Genomic DNA, 20,205 nt, shown 5'->3' on the forward strand with positions numbered 1-20,205 from the left:
AAAACTTGCCAACTGTCTTAAACAACAAAATAACATTGGAAATTATCTATCTTCTGCATTTGTATTATTCAAGGTATTTCTGAGAGTAAGTATAGCAAATACAACAAACACTGAGGTATTCATATTTATTTATCTTTGGTAAAGTTGCAAAATTTTTCAGTATCACAACTGTATGCAACGCTACAGTTCTTTAAAGAGCTAATCTGGAATTTATAATAGAGTTTACAATAAATAAAAACAGTATCTCTTAATCTGAGATACTAGAAGAGGTATTTGTTGTAAACTTTGTACAGGGAAGCTTTTGTCACATTTACGTACAAGGAGTACCCACAACAGTACTAGTCTAACTTCAGCACTGAAAAGCGCTTGTTAAAAACAAGAACTAACACTGCATTAAATCTCAATCTTTTAAAAATAACTGATTAGAATTTCCAAATAACTGTCACTTCCATCACTGTATGCAGTGTTGTTGTAGCCATCTTGGTTCCAGGATATTAGAGAGACAAGGTGGGTGAGGTAATATCTTTTATTGGACCAACTTCTGTTGGTGAAAAAGACGAGCTTTTGAGCTTACACGTAAGAGGAGCTCTGTGTAAACTCGAAAGTGTCTCTCTTTCACCAACAGAAGTTGGTCCAATAGAAGACACTACCTCAGTCACTTTCTCACTTCCACTGTAAGTTATCCAGAGTGCTAATATCTTTTGATGGGGGGAAGCAGACTTCTTGGTCAGTAAGAGCTATACTATGCTCTGGTTTCATGCAGCTGTACAAGAAGATACACCCTCCTACTCAGGCATGCACAGTCTCTATCAGGATGCAGCCATTTTTCTACCCAGCTATTGTCCCCCTTACCCCAGTCAACAGAGCTGGCAGGCATGGGGAGAGAGGGAAGAATTCTACATCCCAAAAAGGAGTGAAAGTAAATTACTCCCCAGAAGCTGTGGAAGGAGTGGCACAATCCTTTCCTTGTGCAATTTCTGGGGCCCTGCACTTAAATACCACCCCATTGTCGGGGCTAGTCTAAAGCCTAAATCTAGTCCTACGCTGGATCCTCTGGGTAAAGGCAGTAAAATATACCTGTATAAACATTAAGAGATTCTATTGTATAGAGCACAGTTTTCTCAAACTGTGTGGTGTACTGCCCTGGGGGGGAGGGCACGAGGAGGTTTTCAGGGGGCATAGTCCTGCCCAGCCCTGTCCCAGGAGCAGCCTGCTACTCTCCCTCTCCTCACCTCCCTGACTGCTGGGGACTCCCTATGTCCCCTCCTATGTACTGCCCTGCTGCAGCCCAGACACCCAGCTGGCTGCAGCCTCATGTATTTTAAACCCTCCGGAGCCTGCAGAAGCAAGAAGCTCTTGGCATGGGGAGGACAAGGAGCCCCAGCCTGCTCTGCTCCACACCACACCACCTGGAGTCCTCCAGGCATGGAGCCAGTCATGCCCTGCTGACATCCCAAGTGTGCATTGCCTGTTCCCCTCAATGAGTCACTTTCTGCCTTGGACAACCAGGAGTTGGAAGGTGGAGGGCAGGCGGGCTATATGACTCCCATGGAGAATGGGGCACAGCAAAAAAAGTTTGGGAACCTCTGGTCTAAAGAAGCTTTTACCTTTGTGCAGATTGTTTTCATGCTGTGCAGTCTATCAAGTGACTCCTGGGGATTTCCTAGGTACTGTTCAAGTTCAGCATGTAAAATCCGCATGGAAAAGGGAACCATGGAACCTAGAAATCATAATGAAACGTTTCTGAATTTGATTGCTACAGTTATCAATGCATATTGTTGCCTATGGTCTATATGGTATTTCTTAAAACATATCCTAGGCACATTCACTAGAGTAAGTGATTAGGAATTAAAATCTCTAAATTCTCTTCTTCCCTTGATTTAATAACTAAATGTTAAATGAGGAAAATGTTTGCTACTTTATAGAATATTTTTGAACAGAGAAATATAAATATCTACAGACAAGCATAATCACAATGGTAAAAGTGTGCAACTAATTCATCCTTAAAACAATAGCATATGGTGTGTCTAGAAATCCAAAAGAAATTAGAGAAATTTATTAGCAACTGAAAAATAAGGGTTTAGAATGGAAACTCATCTACAATTTAAATACAGAATTGCTACAGAAATACAATAACCCCTCATTTACCAATAGTACTGAAGAATTTAAGATGGATTTTCTGATGGCAGCTCTTAAACAAAGATGACACACACATTGAGAGAGAAAGATAACCAAATAAGAAAGGAACACAAATTAAATTAAAATTAAATCACAGAATCATAGGACTGGAAGGGACCTTGAGAGATCATCTAGTCCAGTCCCCTGCACTCACGCTTCCTCCAAATAAATAAAAAGCAGATTTAAAGGGCCCCTTAAAAAAAAAAAAAAAAAAAGACAAAAAGAAAAAAATAAAGATAGAAAACCCACAAAAGAAACTAGGTAAGAGAATGAAAATAGCAAATTGAACAAAAACTTAAGAGGAATACTGTAACATAGGTATATTAAATCTGATGTGTAATTAAAGAAAAACAAGGAAGTAATATATGTTATTTGAGATTCTATTATCAGTGCTTTGTATTGTAATAGTACCCAAAGGCCCCAGTAAGGATCTGGGATCCAATGTGCTCATCCCTGCAACACCAAACAGCTCCCCACCTCTCCCCCTACCCCTTTAGTTCAGTTTTTATTGTGTTAAATATTGTCTCCAGCGAAGACAGTAGTGTTCCTACGGAGGGACTCATTACGCTGTGAATCCCATACTGAATAAAGTCATCCTTTCAGTGAGACAGAAGGATACCAAACGGAAGGGGTGGGGAAAGAGAACTTTAACCAATATTTGCAACAAAAAGATTGCCTTCTTTTAATGTTATTAGAAAGTAAAAAAAAAAATAAATAAAAAAAATACAGTAATCTAAGGACCCAATCCTGCAAGTATCTCGGCATCCTAATTGACTTCAATGAGACTCAGACCCACTCTGCACCTTATTTGCTCTCAGATATTTGCACGCTTCAATGGACACTGAGCAAAACTATCTGAGGGAAGAATCAGATCCTAAGAAACAAAGTTATTAGTAACAAACGGGAAAGTTATGATGGGGGAGAAGATGACAGAGAGAGAGAGAAAACACACTTGTCTATAAAAGTCTAGTACACTAACCTGATGGCATACTCTAAACTAAAGGGATTATCCTCCACAGAGTCTCATTTTTGGCTCACCAGTTTTCATAAACAGGATTCAGGAGCTTTTTAGAAAGGTGATGAGATTTTGCACCTGCTCTAATAAGGCACATGTATCAAAGGGGGAAATATACAAGGAGTTATTGTCTCTAAAGATTTTTTTAAAAAACAAGACAGAATCTTAACCAGAAAACCACTCACTAATTATGACCTTAAGAGAACTCCAATTACATCTAAGTAAATTCCCTTTCTCCAAAGGTAAGTATCCCCAAAGGCTCCTCTTAGAGACTGAAGTGTTCCCTCTGTAGGAGCACACACAATCTGTGTTGTATACCTTATGCGTTATGCAGCTAAAGAAAGCAAAAATGTCTTTGGAATTCTTTTTAAGGAAACATTTAAAAATGTTATCAAACCAATAGCAAAGAGATTAATACGTCCTTATACTGACTAGTAATCAAGCACAATACAGGACAAAACAAAACAAGATAAGGAAAAATGCCTAGATCGCTAGAGAGCCAGGCATGCAAGCTGGGGACAACCGAAGTGTAAGCACTGCAGACTCCCTTCATCAGGGAACACTGCGCTAAAATGGTTTTGTAGCAGAATGCTATGAACCTCAAATGCCTGTCTTGCAAATCTAAAAACATGACCTAAGGCTGGCCATATTCTCTACCACAACGTTGGATCAATGAGCTGTAATTCAACCTTCAAGTAATAATTCTGCTAAGAAGTAATAACGAGAAATGCATAGACAGTATGGTTATTTTGGAGAAAAGTTGGCACATACTGTTGTGGTATGATCCATGCAACTCATGATATACTCTAATAGATTTTTCTGTGTCAAACAAAAGGCAAATTAGGTCCAGTTTGTGTAGCAAAGATTCAGAGAATGTGGACTATAAAATGGAAAAACATTTAAAGGCTTAGAAGCAATTTTTGTTGATGAAGGCGTTATACCGTAACAACCCTGAAAAGAACTCAGAACAAGGCTGTATTATTGGCTCTCTTTGTACAAACTAATAAAACCCAAAAAGAAAAGGAGTACTTGTGGTACCTTAGAGACTAACCAATTTATTTGAGCATGAGCTTTCGTGAGCTACAGCTCACTTCATCAGATGCATACTGTGGAAACTGCAGAAGACATTATATACACAGAGACCATGAAACAATACCTCCTCCCACCCCACTCTCCTGCTGGTAATAGCTTATCTAAAGTGATCATCAAGTTGGGCCATTTCCAGCACAAATCCAGGTTTTCTCACCCTCCGCCCCCCCCCCCCCACAAACTCACTCTCCTGCTGGTAATAGCCCATCCAAAGTGACCACTCTCTTCACAATGTGTATGTTTCATGGTCTCTGTGTATATAATGTCTTCTGCAGTTTCCACAGTATGTTGGCCCACCTTGATTATCATACACATTGTGAAGAGAGTGGTCACTTTGGATGGGCTATTACCAGCAGGAGAGTGAGTTTGTGGGGGGGGGGGGGGGGCGGAGGGTGAGAAAACCTGGATTTGTGCTGGAAATGGCCCAACTTGATGATCACTTTAGATAAGCTATTACCAGCAGGAGAGTGGGGTGGGAGGAGGTATTGTTTCATGGTCTCTGTGTATATAATGTCTTCTGCAGTTTCCACAGTATGCATCCAATGAAGTGAGCTGTAGCTCACGAAAGCTCATGCTCAAATAAACTGGTTAGTCTCTAAGGTGCCACAAGTACTCCTTTTCTTTTTGCGAATACAGACTAACACAGCTGTTACTCTGAAACCTAATAAAACCCAGTAACACAGCAGCAGTAATATCATGTGGGAGACCTGACTTGGGAACCAAATCAGCATAGTTCAGCCCATAGGCAGTTCCACAGAGGAAACATGCCTCTCACTAACACATCACAGAATATGTAAACCAGCTTTGTAACTGTCTATTTTGGAAAGTTATTGATCCTCTACATTGCTGCATGAGGCCACTAGTGTGTGTGGGGGTATGCTATCAGAGGCAGCAAGGGAAGGAGTAACCCAGAACCACATTACTAAGCCGTATCACCAAAGCTGGTGTCACCTTATGTTAGAGAGATGAATGGAGCTGAAGGCCGACTGTATCTGGCTTATAAATCACACTTCCTGTGTGAGTAGAAAAACTCATTTCATTATTTTCTGATGCAGAAAGCTATGGGAACTCAGTGTCCTGCAAAAAGTCACATACCAATTTTGGTACACGCTGAAAGTTCCCAACAGCTCAGTTAGGATGGGCATCCAGCACAGTATTACCTAAAAATATACTTTATTTGTATTATTAATTTATTATTTGTTAAGCACAAATGATGCGCTACTTCACTGAGGGCAGCTGGCCAGAAACCACTCAAATGTGAACCATTAGTATGAACCTTGCTGTGATGTCACAGCGTCCATCAAAGAGTACCGCAGCATGGAGCCAGTCCACAGGAAGTAAGAGATCAATACCTTGCTTCCACCCCTAGATTTTTATTTTATGCTCTTTGTGGCCCATGCTGACATCCCAGAAGGATCCAACACACTGGTGGTTTTTCTTCGCTCTGTTGCCTCTCCTGGAATAAATCTTGATAATATAGTTAGAATCGTTTTAAGTAAAATAATTTTTACTATAGTAATGTGATCCAAGCATGTCTGGAAAAATGTTGTTGGCCAGCAGCCAGGGCAAGTATACACAAGGATCAGACAACTGAAATTCAGTTACTTACTGTTCACTGAACAGGCTGCCAACCTGAACTTAAAAATCCTGAAGGCACTGACTGTACTGCCCTCCCACCTCAGTTTCCTTGCATATCCTATTGAATAGCAGAAAAAAAAAATGGATGATTTGCTTGGTTGGTTGGTTACTTTGCTAAATTATTTTTCTTGGTAAGTTGCACTTTGGGAGGAATGCACATAGCTATGCATATGCTGTCATGAAAATGTGGTAAAAGGAACTGTTGCCATCCAGTAAGGAGAGAAAACAACTTTTAACTTGAACCTCTGATAGGGCACTCCAATCAGTCAACTTCCCCAATATTTTGTAACTGCCGGTCAAATCAGATCAGGAAATGGTCCTTTGAAAGGGAGAAACGTATGTGCATACACATCTTAATTTTAAGAACTAACTTTGTTTACAGAAAAACCCTGGGATGTTTTCCTTGTTGGACAATAAAGTTTGAGATCCAAACTGTTCTCAGAAAAATCAGCTTGATCTCCTCCCCCCATATTGGATCTAGAAACATCTATCTTCATTTTTATTAAATGATTTTGATGTGGTTACTCTTAGGTACAACTCAGCAGCACCCATATGAAAACATGACATTATGTTAATTTAAGAAACAATTGGGGACTTATTTTTCTGGGGAAAAATAATGATCATTACTTTATGTTAGACTTTAAAAGTCTTCACTGGTTTGTAAGTGTTACAACCTTCAAAATACATAGATATAAAACAAAAAAATCAACTTCTCTTGAAAATTTTTATGGCACCCCTATAAATTGCATCTGAAAGGGTTTGTTCATAAAAAGTTTTATTTTTACTCTAGAATAATTTTTTAAAAGAAACCAACAAAAATACTTCAATATTTTCTACCTACTGTACAATCTCTAACATCCAAAAATTGAATCGGTGGCTTTTTTTCAGATTGAGGAAGAGGAATAATTATCTTTAAACTGCTGTGACAGAAAAACATTGAGAGAGACCGTGAGAGCATGAGAGAAGCAATAGCAAGTTACTAAAAATCTTTTGAGAAGGTGGATGATTGTGAATCTTTGTTATCAAAAGACTCTGCAAGGTGACCTATGTGTGTATCACGGTGGAAGGGAAGGTTATGAGCATAATGGGCTCTAAAAGCAGGTCAGTAGAATTTCATGGGGAGAACGGAGGATGAAAAAGGCAAAGACCAAACTGCAATATGACTCTTCTGAATCTTCAGTGAAGTCTCATCAAGCTCTACTGATAAAAGGTAAAAAGCAATCTAATGAGAGAATCACAGAAAGTGCTGACTTTGAAGACTTAACCGACTTAACAGAGCTCAATAAGAATTTTGGTCTAAACAATAGGACTTTGATTTGTTGCTCTGTGACACCACCACATCATATTGAATCAAAAGCATGTCTTTCAGTTTCCTCCTGCCGAGAGTAAGAAAACCAGTGCCAAAGGAGCTGACAAGGAAGAGCCCATTCTAGTAGAAAAGGGCAAATCTACAAAAAAAAAAAAAACCAAAAAACCCCAAACACAGCTTCCACTGTCCTATGAGGCATGGATGTTGAGCCTTTTGATTTAAAAAAAAAAAAAATTCTTTTTGATGGTCTTAATATAAGGATAGTAACAAAGGAAAAATATACCGAGAATATTAGTACTGCAAATGTAACAAACCTTGCGCCCCTCCCTCCCCCAAAAAGACAATGAAAATATCCTAAAGATAAAAAAAATATACTAAATATACTAAAAAAAATATACTAAACACAGAACCAAAGAAAATAATCTAAATAAATTTTAAGAAGTTAGCACAGAGGATCACTGAAAATAATATAAGCTCATCTTTCTATTAATTAAAATATCTGAAAGAAAAACATATCTATAGTAAAAATATAATACTTAAAATGTTGCTCTCTGAAATGAATACATATGGTTTTAAATAATTACTGAAACAAGATGAAACAAAACAATTCTACATTAGTTTAATAATGTCATAGTTGAATATGTAATTATAAAGATTTGCTTAAATTGTGAGGTAATTAGTCACCCAAACAGTATTTTTTGTTAAATGTGACAAATTGAGGAGTTGTGTGTGTGCATATTGAGACACCAGAAAAAATATATTTGCTACTATAAGCAAAACACAGGATAAAAATCTACTGTTCCAGTTTGGAAAGAAAGAAATTTGAGTATACTGCCAAACTAATAAACACTGATGGAGAGAATGACTCACAACATTGACACTCTGCATCCCCATCTACTCAAGCACCTCCCACAAAAAATAAAAATATGTAACAAATCAAAACAACCTAAAACACAAGCAAACAAAAAAAACACCACAGTATTTTCCTTAAAAAGGGATGACAACTGGAGACTCCAAGCAGTTCATTAGGGAGTTCACTACTGCTACTGATTTGATGTGGAAGGTACTCAGATACATGGTGATGGGCGCCAATGTTAAGCGGACAGACAGGACTTTGCAATATGAAACATGAATAATACATTAAGTAATTTTAAAATAGCATGCTGCTGAATCTATAAATAGGAGAACTTAGGTATATTTACAATATAAATCAATTATAGTGATGAGAAAACATGAAAACTAAAACCATAGCTGAACAAGAAATGTGAAATTTAAATATTTTATGTTGTTGTAAAGCATTTCTATGTGAATTGTCTTGCACGTGATTACATTGGAGATATCTAGGTTATGAGCTGTGAGGGCATCACTACCCTCTTACAATAAAAAAAAAAATTTTCAAGTTGAACAGGATCATATAATCAGATTTACCCAGGAACGCACAAAGAACATTATCTATGGAATATAAAGAGAATTCTTTAAGACCATAGGTATTTCACAACAGTTGCTTAAAGAAGAAGTTGCAACAATTAGTATTCTGGAGATTTAACGCTACGTAAACTTTTGATGACTACACGCTATCTGTGATAGCCACTAGTGATTAATATTTCTGCTATGAAAAGGAAGGGATCCTTCGAAGCTTTGTGGAAATGAAGGCAAGAACAGGAAACTGTTCTCTCATTATTATTGCAATATTCCCTCAAGTCTTGTCTCTTTTTTCCCCCCTCATTGTCTCTACAAAGTAAACAAAACTCTCAGTCCCAATTCATCAAAACTTGGCAGCTTGTAAGCAATCCTCTCTGCAACAGCTTCCCAGTAAACTGCAGTGGAAGAAAATCTGCTGCAGTTCTCTTCTAAGCATGCTCTTACAGCTCAAAACAAATATCTGCACTAATTATTATTTAAACAGCTTTAGTGTTACTCAGCACTACAAGCTTAATTTTGACCCTACTAAAGTCAAAGGGAATTTTGCCACTGACATTAAAGGGAGCAAGATCCAGACCTAGGGCAAAAAAGTATTAAGAAAAACAAAACACAACACACACTTGGGGGGAGGGAAAGGTGAAAATTCAGGCACTAAAAATTCATTCTTCTTGAGATACTTAAGCTTTTAAAAGACTAATCTTCTGTATTTATATAAATCTACATTGTATAAAGAAAAGAAAACTAAAAATCTCAGATGTAAAATAGGGAAAATATTTCTCTTCATTTCAAACCTGCTAAATTACGACTCTGGTAAGTTTTCAGAGTTGCCAACTTTATGAGTCTTGGGATATATTATGTTTTATTTTAGGTTTTATTTAAAGACCCAGTGCCTGAAAACAAGTGATAATGAAAAGGTGAGACTCTCACAATAAAAGGAAAAGTAACTTTCTAGCCTTCATGGCGGTGAAGAAAAGCTTGGAAACATGGCCCAAGTGTACATTAAAGGCTCAGAAACTAGAAAGCGAATCACAAGAACCCCACATTTATTACTTTCTTAAGTCTCATGATCTTAAAGTCAATCTCATGATTTTTTGGGGGGTATTTATGATTTCTGAACATTTGGAGTTGGCAATAAGCGATACGATACTGTAAATATGAAGAGGGCCAAATTCCAGATTTACTTTGATAGAAGTCGCATGTAAATGAACCAAATAATACTTAAGACTCAGAATAAAGTGAAATCATGAATGATATAGTCAGAGAATAAAGTAGAAGAAAAATAAGTTAAAAGGAAAAGCGAAAAAAGTTAGTTAAAAGAGATGCACTGGTGCAGCTGTGCCACTGCAGCACTTACTGAAGATGGGACCTATACGGACGAGAGAGCTTCTCCTGTCAGCGTAGGTACTCCACCCCCCTGAGAGGCTGTAGCTATGTCGATGGAGAAGCCATACTGTTGACATAGCACTGTCTACACTGGGAGCTAGGTTGGTATAACTATGTTGCTCAGGGCCCCATGGTTTATAAACTAACAATTTATGATTTTTTTATTTAAAATGTTCTCCTGCATCACTTTAATAGATCACGAAAAACAAAAAGTGAAAAAGACGTGGACAATAACTAACATCCAGATAATTCACTAAGAAAGAATAAAACAAGATGTTACACTTCAGTAGAGAAACTTTTGGAAAAATCCACGAAATTGTTGAAACTTAATCAAGTACTTGAAGTAACAGGAAATAGAGAAAAATAAAAAAGGTGTTCACAGATTAATGCAGATCCATAAGTATGGCTAAGTAAGGCTTGTCATAACCATAAGGGTAGCCTAAAATTCCTCCTTACCTGTAAGGGGTTAAAAAGCTCAAAGAACCTGGTTGGCACCTGACCAAAGGAACCAATGGGGGACAGAAGATACTTTCAAATCTGGGGTGGGGGAGAGGCTTTGTTTTGGGTTCTTTGTTTCTGTGTTCATTTGCTCTTGGGACTAAGAGGGACTGGACATTAATCCATGTCCTCCAAACCTTTCTGAACCAGTCTCTCATATTACAGAAATTGTAAGTACAGCCAGGCAAGGCGTATTAGTTTATCTTTGTTTTCTCAACTTGTGAATTTTCCCTTTGCTGGAGGGAGGTTCATCCCTGTTTTGTTGTAACTTTGAAACTAAGGCTAGAGGGGGTTCCTCTGTGTTTTGTGCATCTTTTGTTACCCCGTAAAGTTATCTTCCAACCTGATTTTACAGAGGGGATTTTTACCTTTAAAAAAAAATTCTTTTAAGAACTGATTGATTTTTTTTCAGTGTCCAAAGATCCAGGGATTTGGGTCTGTGTTCACTTTGTAACCAATTGGTTAGGATATTATTCTCAAGCCCCTCCCCCCAGAAAGGGGGTGTAAGGGCTTGGGGGCATATTTCGGGGGAACAGGAACTCCAAGTGGTCCTTTCCATGATTCTCTGTCTAAATCACTTGGTGGTGGCAGCATACTGTTCAAGGACAAGGTGGAATTTGTGCCTTGGGAAAGTTTTTAACGTAAGCTGGTAAAAATAAGCTTAGGGGCTCTTGCATCTGTACCCCAGAGTTCAGAGAGGGGAAGGAAACCTGACAAGGCTTAAGCAAGGTAGTGCAAAAAGTAGTTGAAGTAGAATAAAGAACAACAGATGCAAGGAATAGGAATTTCTTAGACTCCCATACATAAAACAAAGTTAATAGAACACTGAGGATCCATGATTAAGTGTGCAAACTTAAGGATTCAGGCACAACTTTTATCTCTTCCCTTGTGCACATACAATACAATATAGTCTTGGTCACATGATTTTATACAATCTCTAAAGTAATACAACTGTAATATACTTTTTCTGCAACTTTACAGCATATTGTAATCTTACATATTTATACTATATTCACTGTGAAAACAGTTTAAACTATTACTGACACTTTCTATATGATAAAGTATCTTCTCTCTAACATATCCAGTTTTAATAATTTTGGTCCAGAACCTGCCAACACTTATGAACACAAGTAATTCAATTGAACTCACTTATGCACATGAGTAATTCAATTCAATGGGACTACTCAAATGCATAATTTTTTTGCAGGCCTTTGGGCCTGATTCAGCACTCACTGAAACCAACAGAAAGAATCAATGAGCCAGGCCTTTGGTCAGTAAACTTCATAGAGTGCATTTGCTTTTGAATCACTAGCACAGTCTTCCTCAGACAGTGTACATCAAAGGATGAGAGAATTAATCAAAGTTCATCTGTCTGTGAACTTTGATGGCCTATACATAACCAGCAAATTTTCACTGTCACATGTTGTTCTATGTAGTATGCTGAACTAGTATGGTTTTTACACACAGTATTGTGCACTTCTTTGTATATCCAAACAGAATGTAAAATCCTGTATATAGGGCTGTTGAAAAAACCCCTCTTCTGCTTTATTAACTGAGAAATAATATGACATCATGTAGTCCAATATTGTAACATATACGCACAAGGGGAACCATAATTGTCACTTCATGCCTTTTGAATACTTAACAATGCAACTTTAACAGTCTATTAATATAGTTTAAAACAAAACAACCCATTTTTTTAAAATTTAAAAAGAAAAAAGGTGGACACGCCAAAAAAACGTATCCTTCTCCAAGATTTCAAAGTTCTGCTTGCTTGCAAAAAAAAGCAACATGGTAAATTACATATTGAAGAACTATTTGGCTAGACACACCTGGCATGCCCTATCCCATACTCTTTAGGAGATTTACAAGTGATCAGTCAGTTGCCTGGAAAACTAATTTGAGTACATATGAATGCACAGCCTTCCTCAAGGGACTTATCCAACAGCCATTTAGATCAATGGAAAGGCTCCCATTGACTTCAATAGGCATTGGATTCACAGAGTTTCAGGTCAGGAAGTGTACATTAGATCATTTAGTATGATCTCGTGTATATCATAGGCCATTAAAACTCACCCTGCTACCCCTTTACTGAGCCCAATAACTTATTTTTGACTAAAACATAACCTGTGTTTGGCTAAAATATATCTTCCAGAAAGCCATCCAGTCTTGATTTGAGAACATCAATCAAAAGGAGGAGAGAATCCACCATATCCCTTGGTACGTTGTTCCAGTTAAAAATGTGTGCCTAATTTCTAATTTGAATTTGTCTGGCTTCAGCTTTGAACCACTGGTTCTTGTTATGTCTTGTCTTGCTTGTCAACTATGATGCTGGAAAATCCTTTTCAGATCACTGCTTTCCAGCATACAGTCCCCGATTCTATAGATATGATCTGCAGTCCTTGTTCCTAGTGTATACCTTTGCATTTGGCTATATTAAAAAAAAACAACAATTTTATTTTAAATGGAATCATGTCCTAAGTGCACTCTGTGACACATGATAAGTATGTGATTTTTCCAATGCCCACAATTCAGTAAAATTGAAGTAAATTTCCATGGCAAATTTCAATACTTTCAGCTTTAGGATGAAATTACTAAGCAACAAAGTTACAAAAATAATTTTATTATTATTATTTACAGTATTTTTTCCCCACGCTTCCTTTGCTTAAAAGCATTTGAACCGTTTTGTTGAAACTGTCCAAAACTTTCAGGTAGAAACCAAGTATGGAAAATTTCAGCACATGATCTGAAAGTTTCAGGAAGTTCTGAATAATTGAATAAATGGGCTTAGAATGGAAACCACTTCCCAAATTTAATCAGAGTGGGTCATAACTAATTTCCTGCTATATTTAATTTGTAGACCAAAGAAAATCAATGTTGGGTGACCATGTATGAGGTGCACGGAAATACGACAGACATAATGTTAACATTCAGATATGAAATTTACATACGACTACATGCGCCAACCAAGATTGTGGCCACATTGTGCTAGGTACCATAAAAGAAAATACCGTAGTAAGAGACAAATCTTTCCCTGAAGAATTTACAATCTAAACAGACAATATAGACCAACCATGAGAGAAAGGAAGTACCATTATCCTCCTTTACAGTTGGGGCAAGTGACTTGCTCAAAGTCCCCAGAGAGTCTAGGCACTGAGTCCACTGCCATAATCATAACACCATCCTTCCTCGAAGAGGGAAGTAGTCATGGTGGAAGAGTTGGGGAGAGTGAGCAGTGTGAATGGATGAAGTAATCATTTGCATGTTGAAAACACTGGGTGCTTCTAAATGGAAGTATTTCAAGATGGAAGAGGTGATTGGCAGAGAGTATATCAGTATGGAGAAAGGATTGTTATTTTTGTTTTATACATTGTTTCAACTACCTGGAACAAAAATGAGAAGCAGCAATGATATTTGTTGAGTATTATAACCTCTCAATAACAATAGTATTATAAAGATCTGATAAATGGATTACAGAATTCAGCAAATGAAATTTAATCTCATCAACCTATGGATCAAAGACAGTAAAAGGGAATATATCTGCTTCAATAACCAATGGATTACATGGGAAAAGAGAAAGCAAGAAAGTATGAGTATATTAATACTAATCTATGACAGAAATAAATCTGCTATATTACATAATTAATCAACCCGTGGAACAATTTAACAAAGGTCATGGTGAACTCTTCATCACTGACAATTTCAAAATCAAGATTGGATGTTTTTCTAAAAAGATATATTCTAGGAATTATTTTGGGGAAGTTCTCTGGCCTATGTTATACAGGAGGTCAGATTAGATTATCACAGTGGTCTTTCCCAGCCTCGGATTCTAGAGAATTAAGTGTCAACTATATTGTCTGAAAGCGTTCCCTGTACTTGGTTACCTGCTGTTCTGTGGTCTGAACTGCATTGCCTAACTTAAGCCCAGCCCTGCAAAGGGCCCTTACATAGGTGGACGTATACATCCATGTAGAATCCCACTAGGCAAAGGGATGTGATGCACACATCGAGGACCGGCTGTATGCAGCCCTCCGCAAGATCAGAGACTTTGATTATAAACTCCTTCGGGTAGAGACCAGATCCTCTATTATATATTATTGAATACTGTACCAAATATACTGATGCTGATCAAATAACAAGTACACCTCCAAATAGCAGTATATAAAAACAAATAGTATGTCCTGAAATTCAAATGCATATATATTGTTAAAAGGGTTTTCTACTCTCCAGTTGATGTTTATAAGGTTTTTTTCAGCAAGGGAGAAATTGACTAGCTATCCAGCAGAACAGCGAAAGTAACACTGACAGTATTACTCACTTGAAAAGCTAGTGAACAAAAGAGAACAGCCTACTTCTACTGCCAGCTACTGGAGTTCTCCTTTAACGCAGGTGCTGGAGGTCTCCATACTCAAGGTCCCTAAATTTAAAAAAGTTGATAGCTTTTGGGGTTCTAAAAGCAGCTTTGTGTATAGTAAAAAGTATAGACAATGGGAATTTAAGTTACTTTTTTCACAATGAGTTACCTTAGGTGTTAGTTTTAATTATAGTAGGTTCAACATTTTCAGAGAATATAATTTTCAGGTTGACATTGTCCTTTTAATATATTAATAGCATAAAAGAAGGCAAAATTGAATGGTACCAGAAAAAATAAATCTCTCTTAAAAGCAAGATAGATAATCCAAAGACCTTGGAACAGATGGAACAATCAGTAAGATCAGGTAAAATTTGCTAAGGCCAAACATTCCAATTCATGTTCCAGTAAGAACAGCTGCATATTTTGACAGGTGTCATAACAAACACCACCTGATGCCAATCACCAAATTTAAAATGAGAGACCAGAATGTAACTGCAACAGTTCTAGACCAGAAAAATGAGGATTTCAACGGCTGGCAATTAAGTGTGAGTGCTTCCCCTTCACACCCAAAATGCCTAGATATGCTTCCTGATCTGCTGTCTACAGCCTGCCCAAATGCATCATGGGTGGTAAATACCAGCAGCAATCAAATTAGTGCTTAACTAGGCCATGGCGCTCACTGTGAAGAGAAACTATTTAGGATTAGCTCTGTGATCCTAATGAATTTCCTCTGCAAGAAAACCCTTGATGTAGAAGGAAAAATACTAACCCCAGTCTCCGGAAGTCATTTTGGATCTGTACCATTTCTTTCATAATCTTCCTACACACTAAACATTTTCCACCTAGAAAGGTTGTATAAGGAAACAAGCATCCTTGTAAGGAGGAAATACAGAAAACTAAAAGGAGGGAGTGGGGAAAAGGAAAGGAAAAAAAAGAAAGCAAAAGGAGAAAGAAAAAAATACAGATTATTTAGCTCCAACTGTATACTTGGAAGTGCACAAATTTATATGAAGACATAGGCACAATTTTCAAAAGTGCCTAAAGCCCATTTTCAGAAGTGACTTAGGGCTTGTCTACACAGTGGGCTAATATGCACTATGGGGGTGTGATTTCCAAAGCACACTAATGTGTTGTGCATTAACTGGTCTGTGCAGGCCCTGCTGGTACACACTAAAGGTTCCTAAAGCTAATGCAGTGCTATTTGAAACAGTACTACATTAAAGTGCACTAGGGAACCTTTAGTGCATATCAGTAGGGTCTATACAGACCAATTAATGTATAACACACATTAGCGCACTTTAGAAATCACACCCCCGTAGTATACATTATTCCACTTTGTAGACAATCCTTAGTCACTTAAGCTCCTAAGTCCCAGACTTTCAATGAGATTTAGGCTCCCCAAGTGCCTGCCATTTTTGAAAATGGGATTTAGGCACTTCTGAAAATTTTACTTGCTGGTACCCACATCAAACAGTTTACAATTTAAACACACACAAACCAGTTGGATACATATAATGCATTGGTTGCTGTTATGAGTTGAGACGTAGTTTGGAAATCTTGCAAAAATACTTTTTCAAGGGTTTGGAGGATAATGAAGCTGGAAGAAAGAGAAAGAAATACGAAGATGGCAGACCAGAAATAACAGTTGTTCTCTTACCACTGGTGACCATCGTAATTTTTCTCCACTGAAAATTACATAGCATGCTAGAATTTGGAAGTGAGTAACCAATCTCCACTTTTGGTTGCTCACTTCTAAAGAGTGCCATGTGTAACTAGACTAAGCAGCCATACAAGTGACTACATAATTTACCTTTTTGCCATGGTGCTGCATAAATTAACAAACAGACAAATATACCCACCCTGAACCACCTGGTGTTAATCACAATTTGTGAAATGCTGTATTAGAAGATTTATTCAAAGACAGAACAAGATAAAGGCTGAGCATCAAAATACACATAAATTTAAAGGGATTGTAAAGATCTGTCACACAACCCAAACAAAATAGCTGACAAACTTCTCCAGCTCTGCTAGAGATTTTAGTATCTTTCCTGCAATCATCAGGGGCTTGAGGGACGAACTCTTTGCTAACACTGGAGGTCTGCGACAACTGCATTACATGTGGCAACAGATAGGAATGTTGACACCATATATAACAAGGGTTCCACTTTTTTTTTTTTGCACAATTTACCTGTGGAATAGATTAGCAAATGTCTGCTACCCATAAGATGACACAGCTTCTGCCATCTCTTTTTTCTGTGTTTTCTCTCACACTTTTCTTTTTCCTGTCTGTTCTTTTTTCGTTGTTTTCCCTCCCCACTTGTTCTGTTTCTTCCCTACCCACCACTTTTCTCCTACTCCCTATTCCTTCACAACTCTCCGGTAGCTCCAATCTCACTTCAATTTCCCCATTCACCAGAAGGTTATTTGTTGATGGACATCCACCAATATCATTCAAAGCTGAGTCAAGCCACAAAAATGGGGAAAAGCTTGGGCCAGGAGGCTGCTCTCTGAATCTTCAACCCTGTACAAGTGAGTTGTTCCACATACTCAGCTACTTTGGGGCCACACAAGAGCAAGGCAGGGGGCTTTCAAGCAGTCAGCTGCCACTTCACCTGAAGATGCAGCAGCACATTTGCTGTGAGACTGTGTGGATCTGTAGTTTCCCAACCCACAGCGATCTTCTGTTTTGCTCCATGCCCCTCGAAACTAGTCTTTTTGGAACCCATCTGGGAGCAGAGGTTCCAGAAGAACTCAGGCATGTAAGCGGGACATGACACATTTTTGTATTACACATTCACCAGCTATTGGCCAAAAACTCTGAATAAGTGTAGGCACAGAAAATAAATGTGCCTCTGTGACAAAGAGGCATACGGCAAGTTTCCTGTTAGATCTTCGGTAGCTTCTTTGTGATCACATGCATTTACCAGGTGCAATCTCACCTTGTATATATTATGTCCCACACAAGAAATCAGCACAAGGGACTTTTCAACAGCATGAGTTACTTCACGGGTTAGTGTATTGGTGCCCGAGGCACAAATGTTTAGTATACGAATGTTTACTATATCTGGCACGTAAATAACCTTGCAACACTGGCTACTAAAGTGCCATGTGAACACCTGTTCTTACTTTCAGGTAACATTGTAAATAAGAAGTGGGCAGCATTATTTTCCATAAACGTAAAAAAAAAAACAAAAAAACCTTGTTTGTCTAAGCGATTGGCTGAACAAGAACTAGGACTGAGCGGACACGTAGGTTCTAAAGTTTTACATTGTTTTGTTTTTGAGTGCAGTTACGTAACAAAAAAAAAATCTACATTTATAAGTTGCATTTCCAAGATAAAGAGATTGCACTACAGTACTTGTACGAGGTGAACTGAAAAATACAATTTCTTTTGTTTCCTTTTTTACAGTGCAAATATTTGTAATCAAAAATAATATAATGTGAGCACTGTATACTTTGTATTCTGTGTTGTAACTGAAATCAACAAATTTGAAAATGTAGAAAACATCCAAAATATTTATAATAAATTTAAATTGGTATTCTATTATTAACAGTGATATTAAAATTGCGATTAATTGTGAATAATTTTTTAAATCAAGTTAATTTGTTTTGAGTTAATCGTTTAAGTTAACTGCGATTAATTGGCAGCCCTACTTTCTATTAAAGCCTCAAACTATTCTTGGATAGGAGTCAGCCACAAAGGGAACATAGTCCTAGTTACAGGGAGCAAAAGCAAAAACCGCTAGAATAATAGTTGAGGGCTGTTTAGACTCTCACCATAAGATTTTCCGCCTTTACCAGCCACCCAGAAGTATCATCCTGTGGCTACAATACAGCTGCAACTTGAAAACCCAAGTACTTGTACTAAGACTAGTAACATTGTTCAGGAGAAGGTGTACAGTGTGAAATCAGTTTCTTGAACTTCTACAATAAAATATTGAAGAACATGTTCCTTAGTTAGTATCTACATTTAACTTTCCACAAGACCACACAAGACAATGGGGGACTGGGTGGCTGATTTTATTTCAAAGGAATAAGAAAAATGACAACACTGGGAGGAAGTTAAAAGAAAGAAGGTAGTGAATTGTGCATGCAAGGGAACTTTAGTAGGTCAACCTCCCACCCCTTCTGTCATAAATATAAAGGGAAGGGTAACCACCTTTCTCTATACAGGGCTATAAAATCCCTCCTGAGCAGAGGCAAAGTCCTTTTACCTGTAAAGGGTTAAGAAACTCAGGTAACCTGGCTGGCACCTGACCCAAAATGACGAATGAGGGGACAAGATACTTTCAAATCTGGAGGGGCGGGGAAGGCTTTTGTCTGTCTGTGTGATACCTTTGCTAGGAACAGATCAAGGATGCAAGCCCTCCATCTCCTATAAAGTTAGAAAGTAATCTAGCTGGAAAATGTGTTATGTTTTCTTTGTTTTGGCTTGTGAAATTCACTGTGCAGGAGGAAATGTGTATTCCTGTTTGTGTGTCTTTTTGTAACTTAAGGTTTTGCCTAGAGGGATTCTCTATGTTTTTAATCTGACTGCCTGTAAGATTATGTTCCATTCTGATCTTACAGAGTTGTTCTCTTATCTTTTTTTGTTCTGTTTTTTAAGAATCTGATTGGGTTTTTTGGGTCTTAAAAATCCAAGGCTGGTTTGTGCTCATCTTGTTTATTCTCAAGCCTCCCCAGGAAAGGGGGTGTAAAGACTTGAGAGGATATTTTGGGGAAATAGGAACTCCAAGTGGTCCTTTCCCTGTTCTTTGTGTAAATCACTTGGTGGTGGCAGCATACTGTTCAAGGACAAGACGAAATTTGTGCCTTGGGAAAGTTTTTAACGTAAGCTGGTAAAAATAAGCTTAGGGGGTCTTTCATGCGGGTCCCCACATCTGTACCCTAGAGTTCAGAGTGGGGAGGGAACCCTGACACCTTCTATCTGTGTTGTGAATTTGGGAAAAAACACAAGATATATTATCTTCAATTTCTGTAGCATTTAAAACATTCAAATAGAGATTTTAATTTAGAGTTTAAATTTAATGTAATAGAAAATGTTAATTTTCAATAGTCTATTAACCAGAAACAAACCCAAATCATCCCAGGTGTGAACTGGATAGCAATTGAAATCTTTTCTATCAATCCTCTCACAGAAACATAGGAATCAGAAATGGAAAAAGACCTCTATTATTGCCAGTGGCTTTATAAGCTGCTATTGTAATGAACACAGACACAACTGCTATGTTTAATAATAGCGTAGGTTGTGTCTTCACAAATGAAAAACCACAACCCCATGAAAAATCATGGAATCCATGACTCATGAAAGCCATGACA

At 37.7% G+C, this 20,205-nt stretch overlaps 1 protein-coding gene across 3 annotated transcripts in view; it reads right to left on the reverse strand.

Moving 5' to 3' along the window:
- The window catches only part of TRAPPC12 (trafficking protein particle complex subunit 12), an 80,887-nt gene that overhangs the window by 25,768 nt on the left and 34,914 nt on the right, over positions 1-20,205 (reverse strand). For all 3 annotated transcript variants that reach the window (XM_037894137.2, XM_043542301.1, XM_037894136.2), the window contains one exon: positions 1,608-1,720. In XM_037894137.2, the coding sequence (XP_037750065.1) occupies positions 1,608-1,720 (113 nt within the window). The remainder of the gene's footprint in view (positions 1-1,607; positions 1,721-20,205) is intronic.

The sequence above is a fragment of the Chelonia mydas genome, chromosome 3, assembly GCF_015237465.2.
Source record: "Chelonia mydas isolate rCheMyd1 chromosome 3, rCheMyd1.pri.v2, whole genome shotgun sequence".
In the NCBI taxonomy this organism is placed as follows: Eukaryota; Metazoa; Chordata; order Testudines; family Cheloniidae; genus Chelonia; species Chelonia mydas.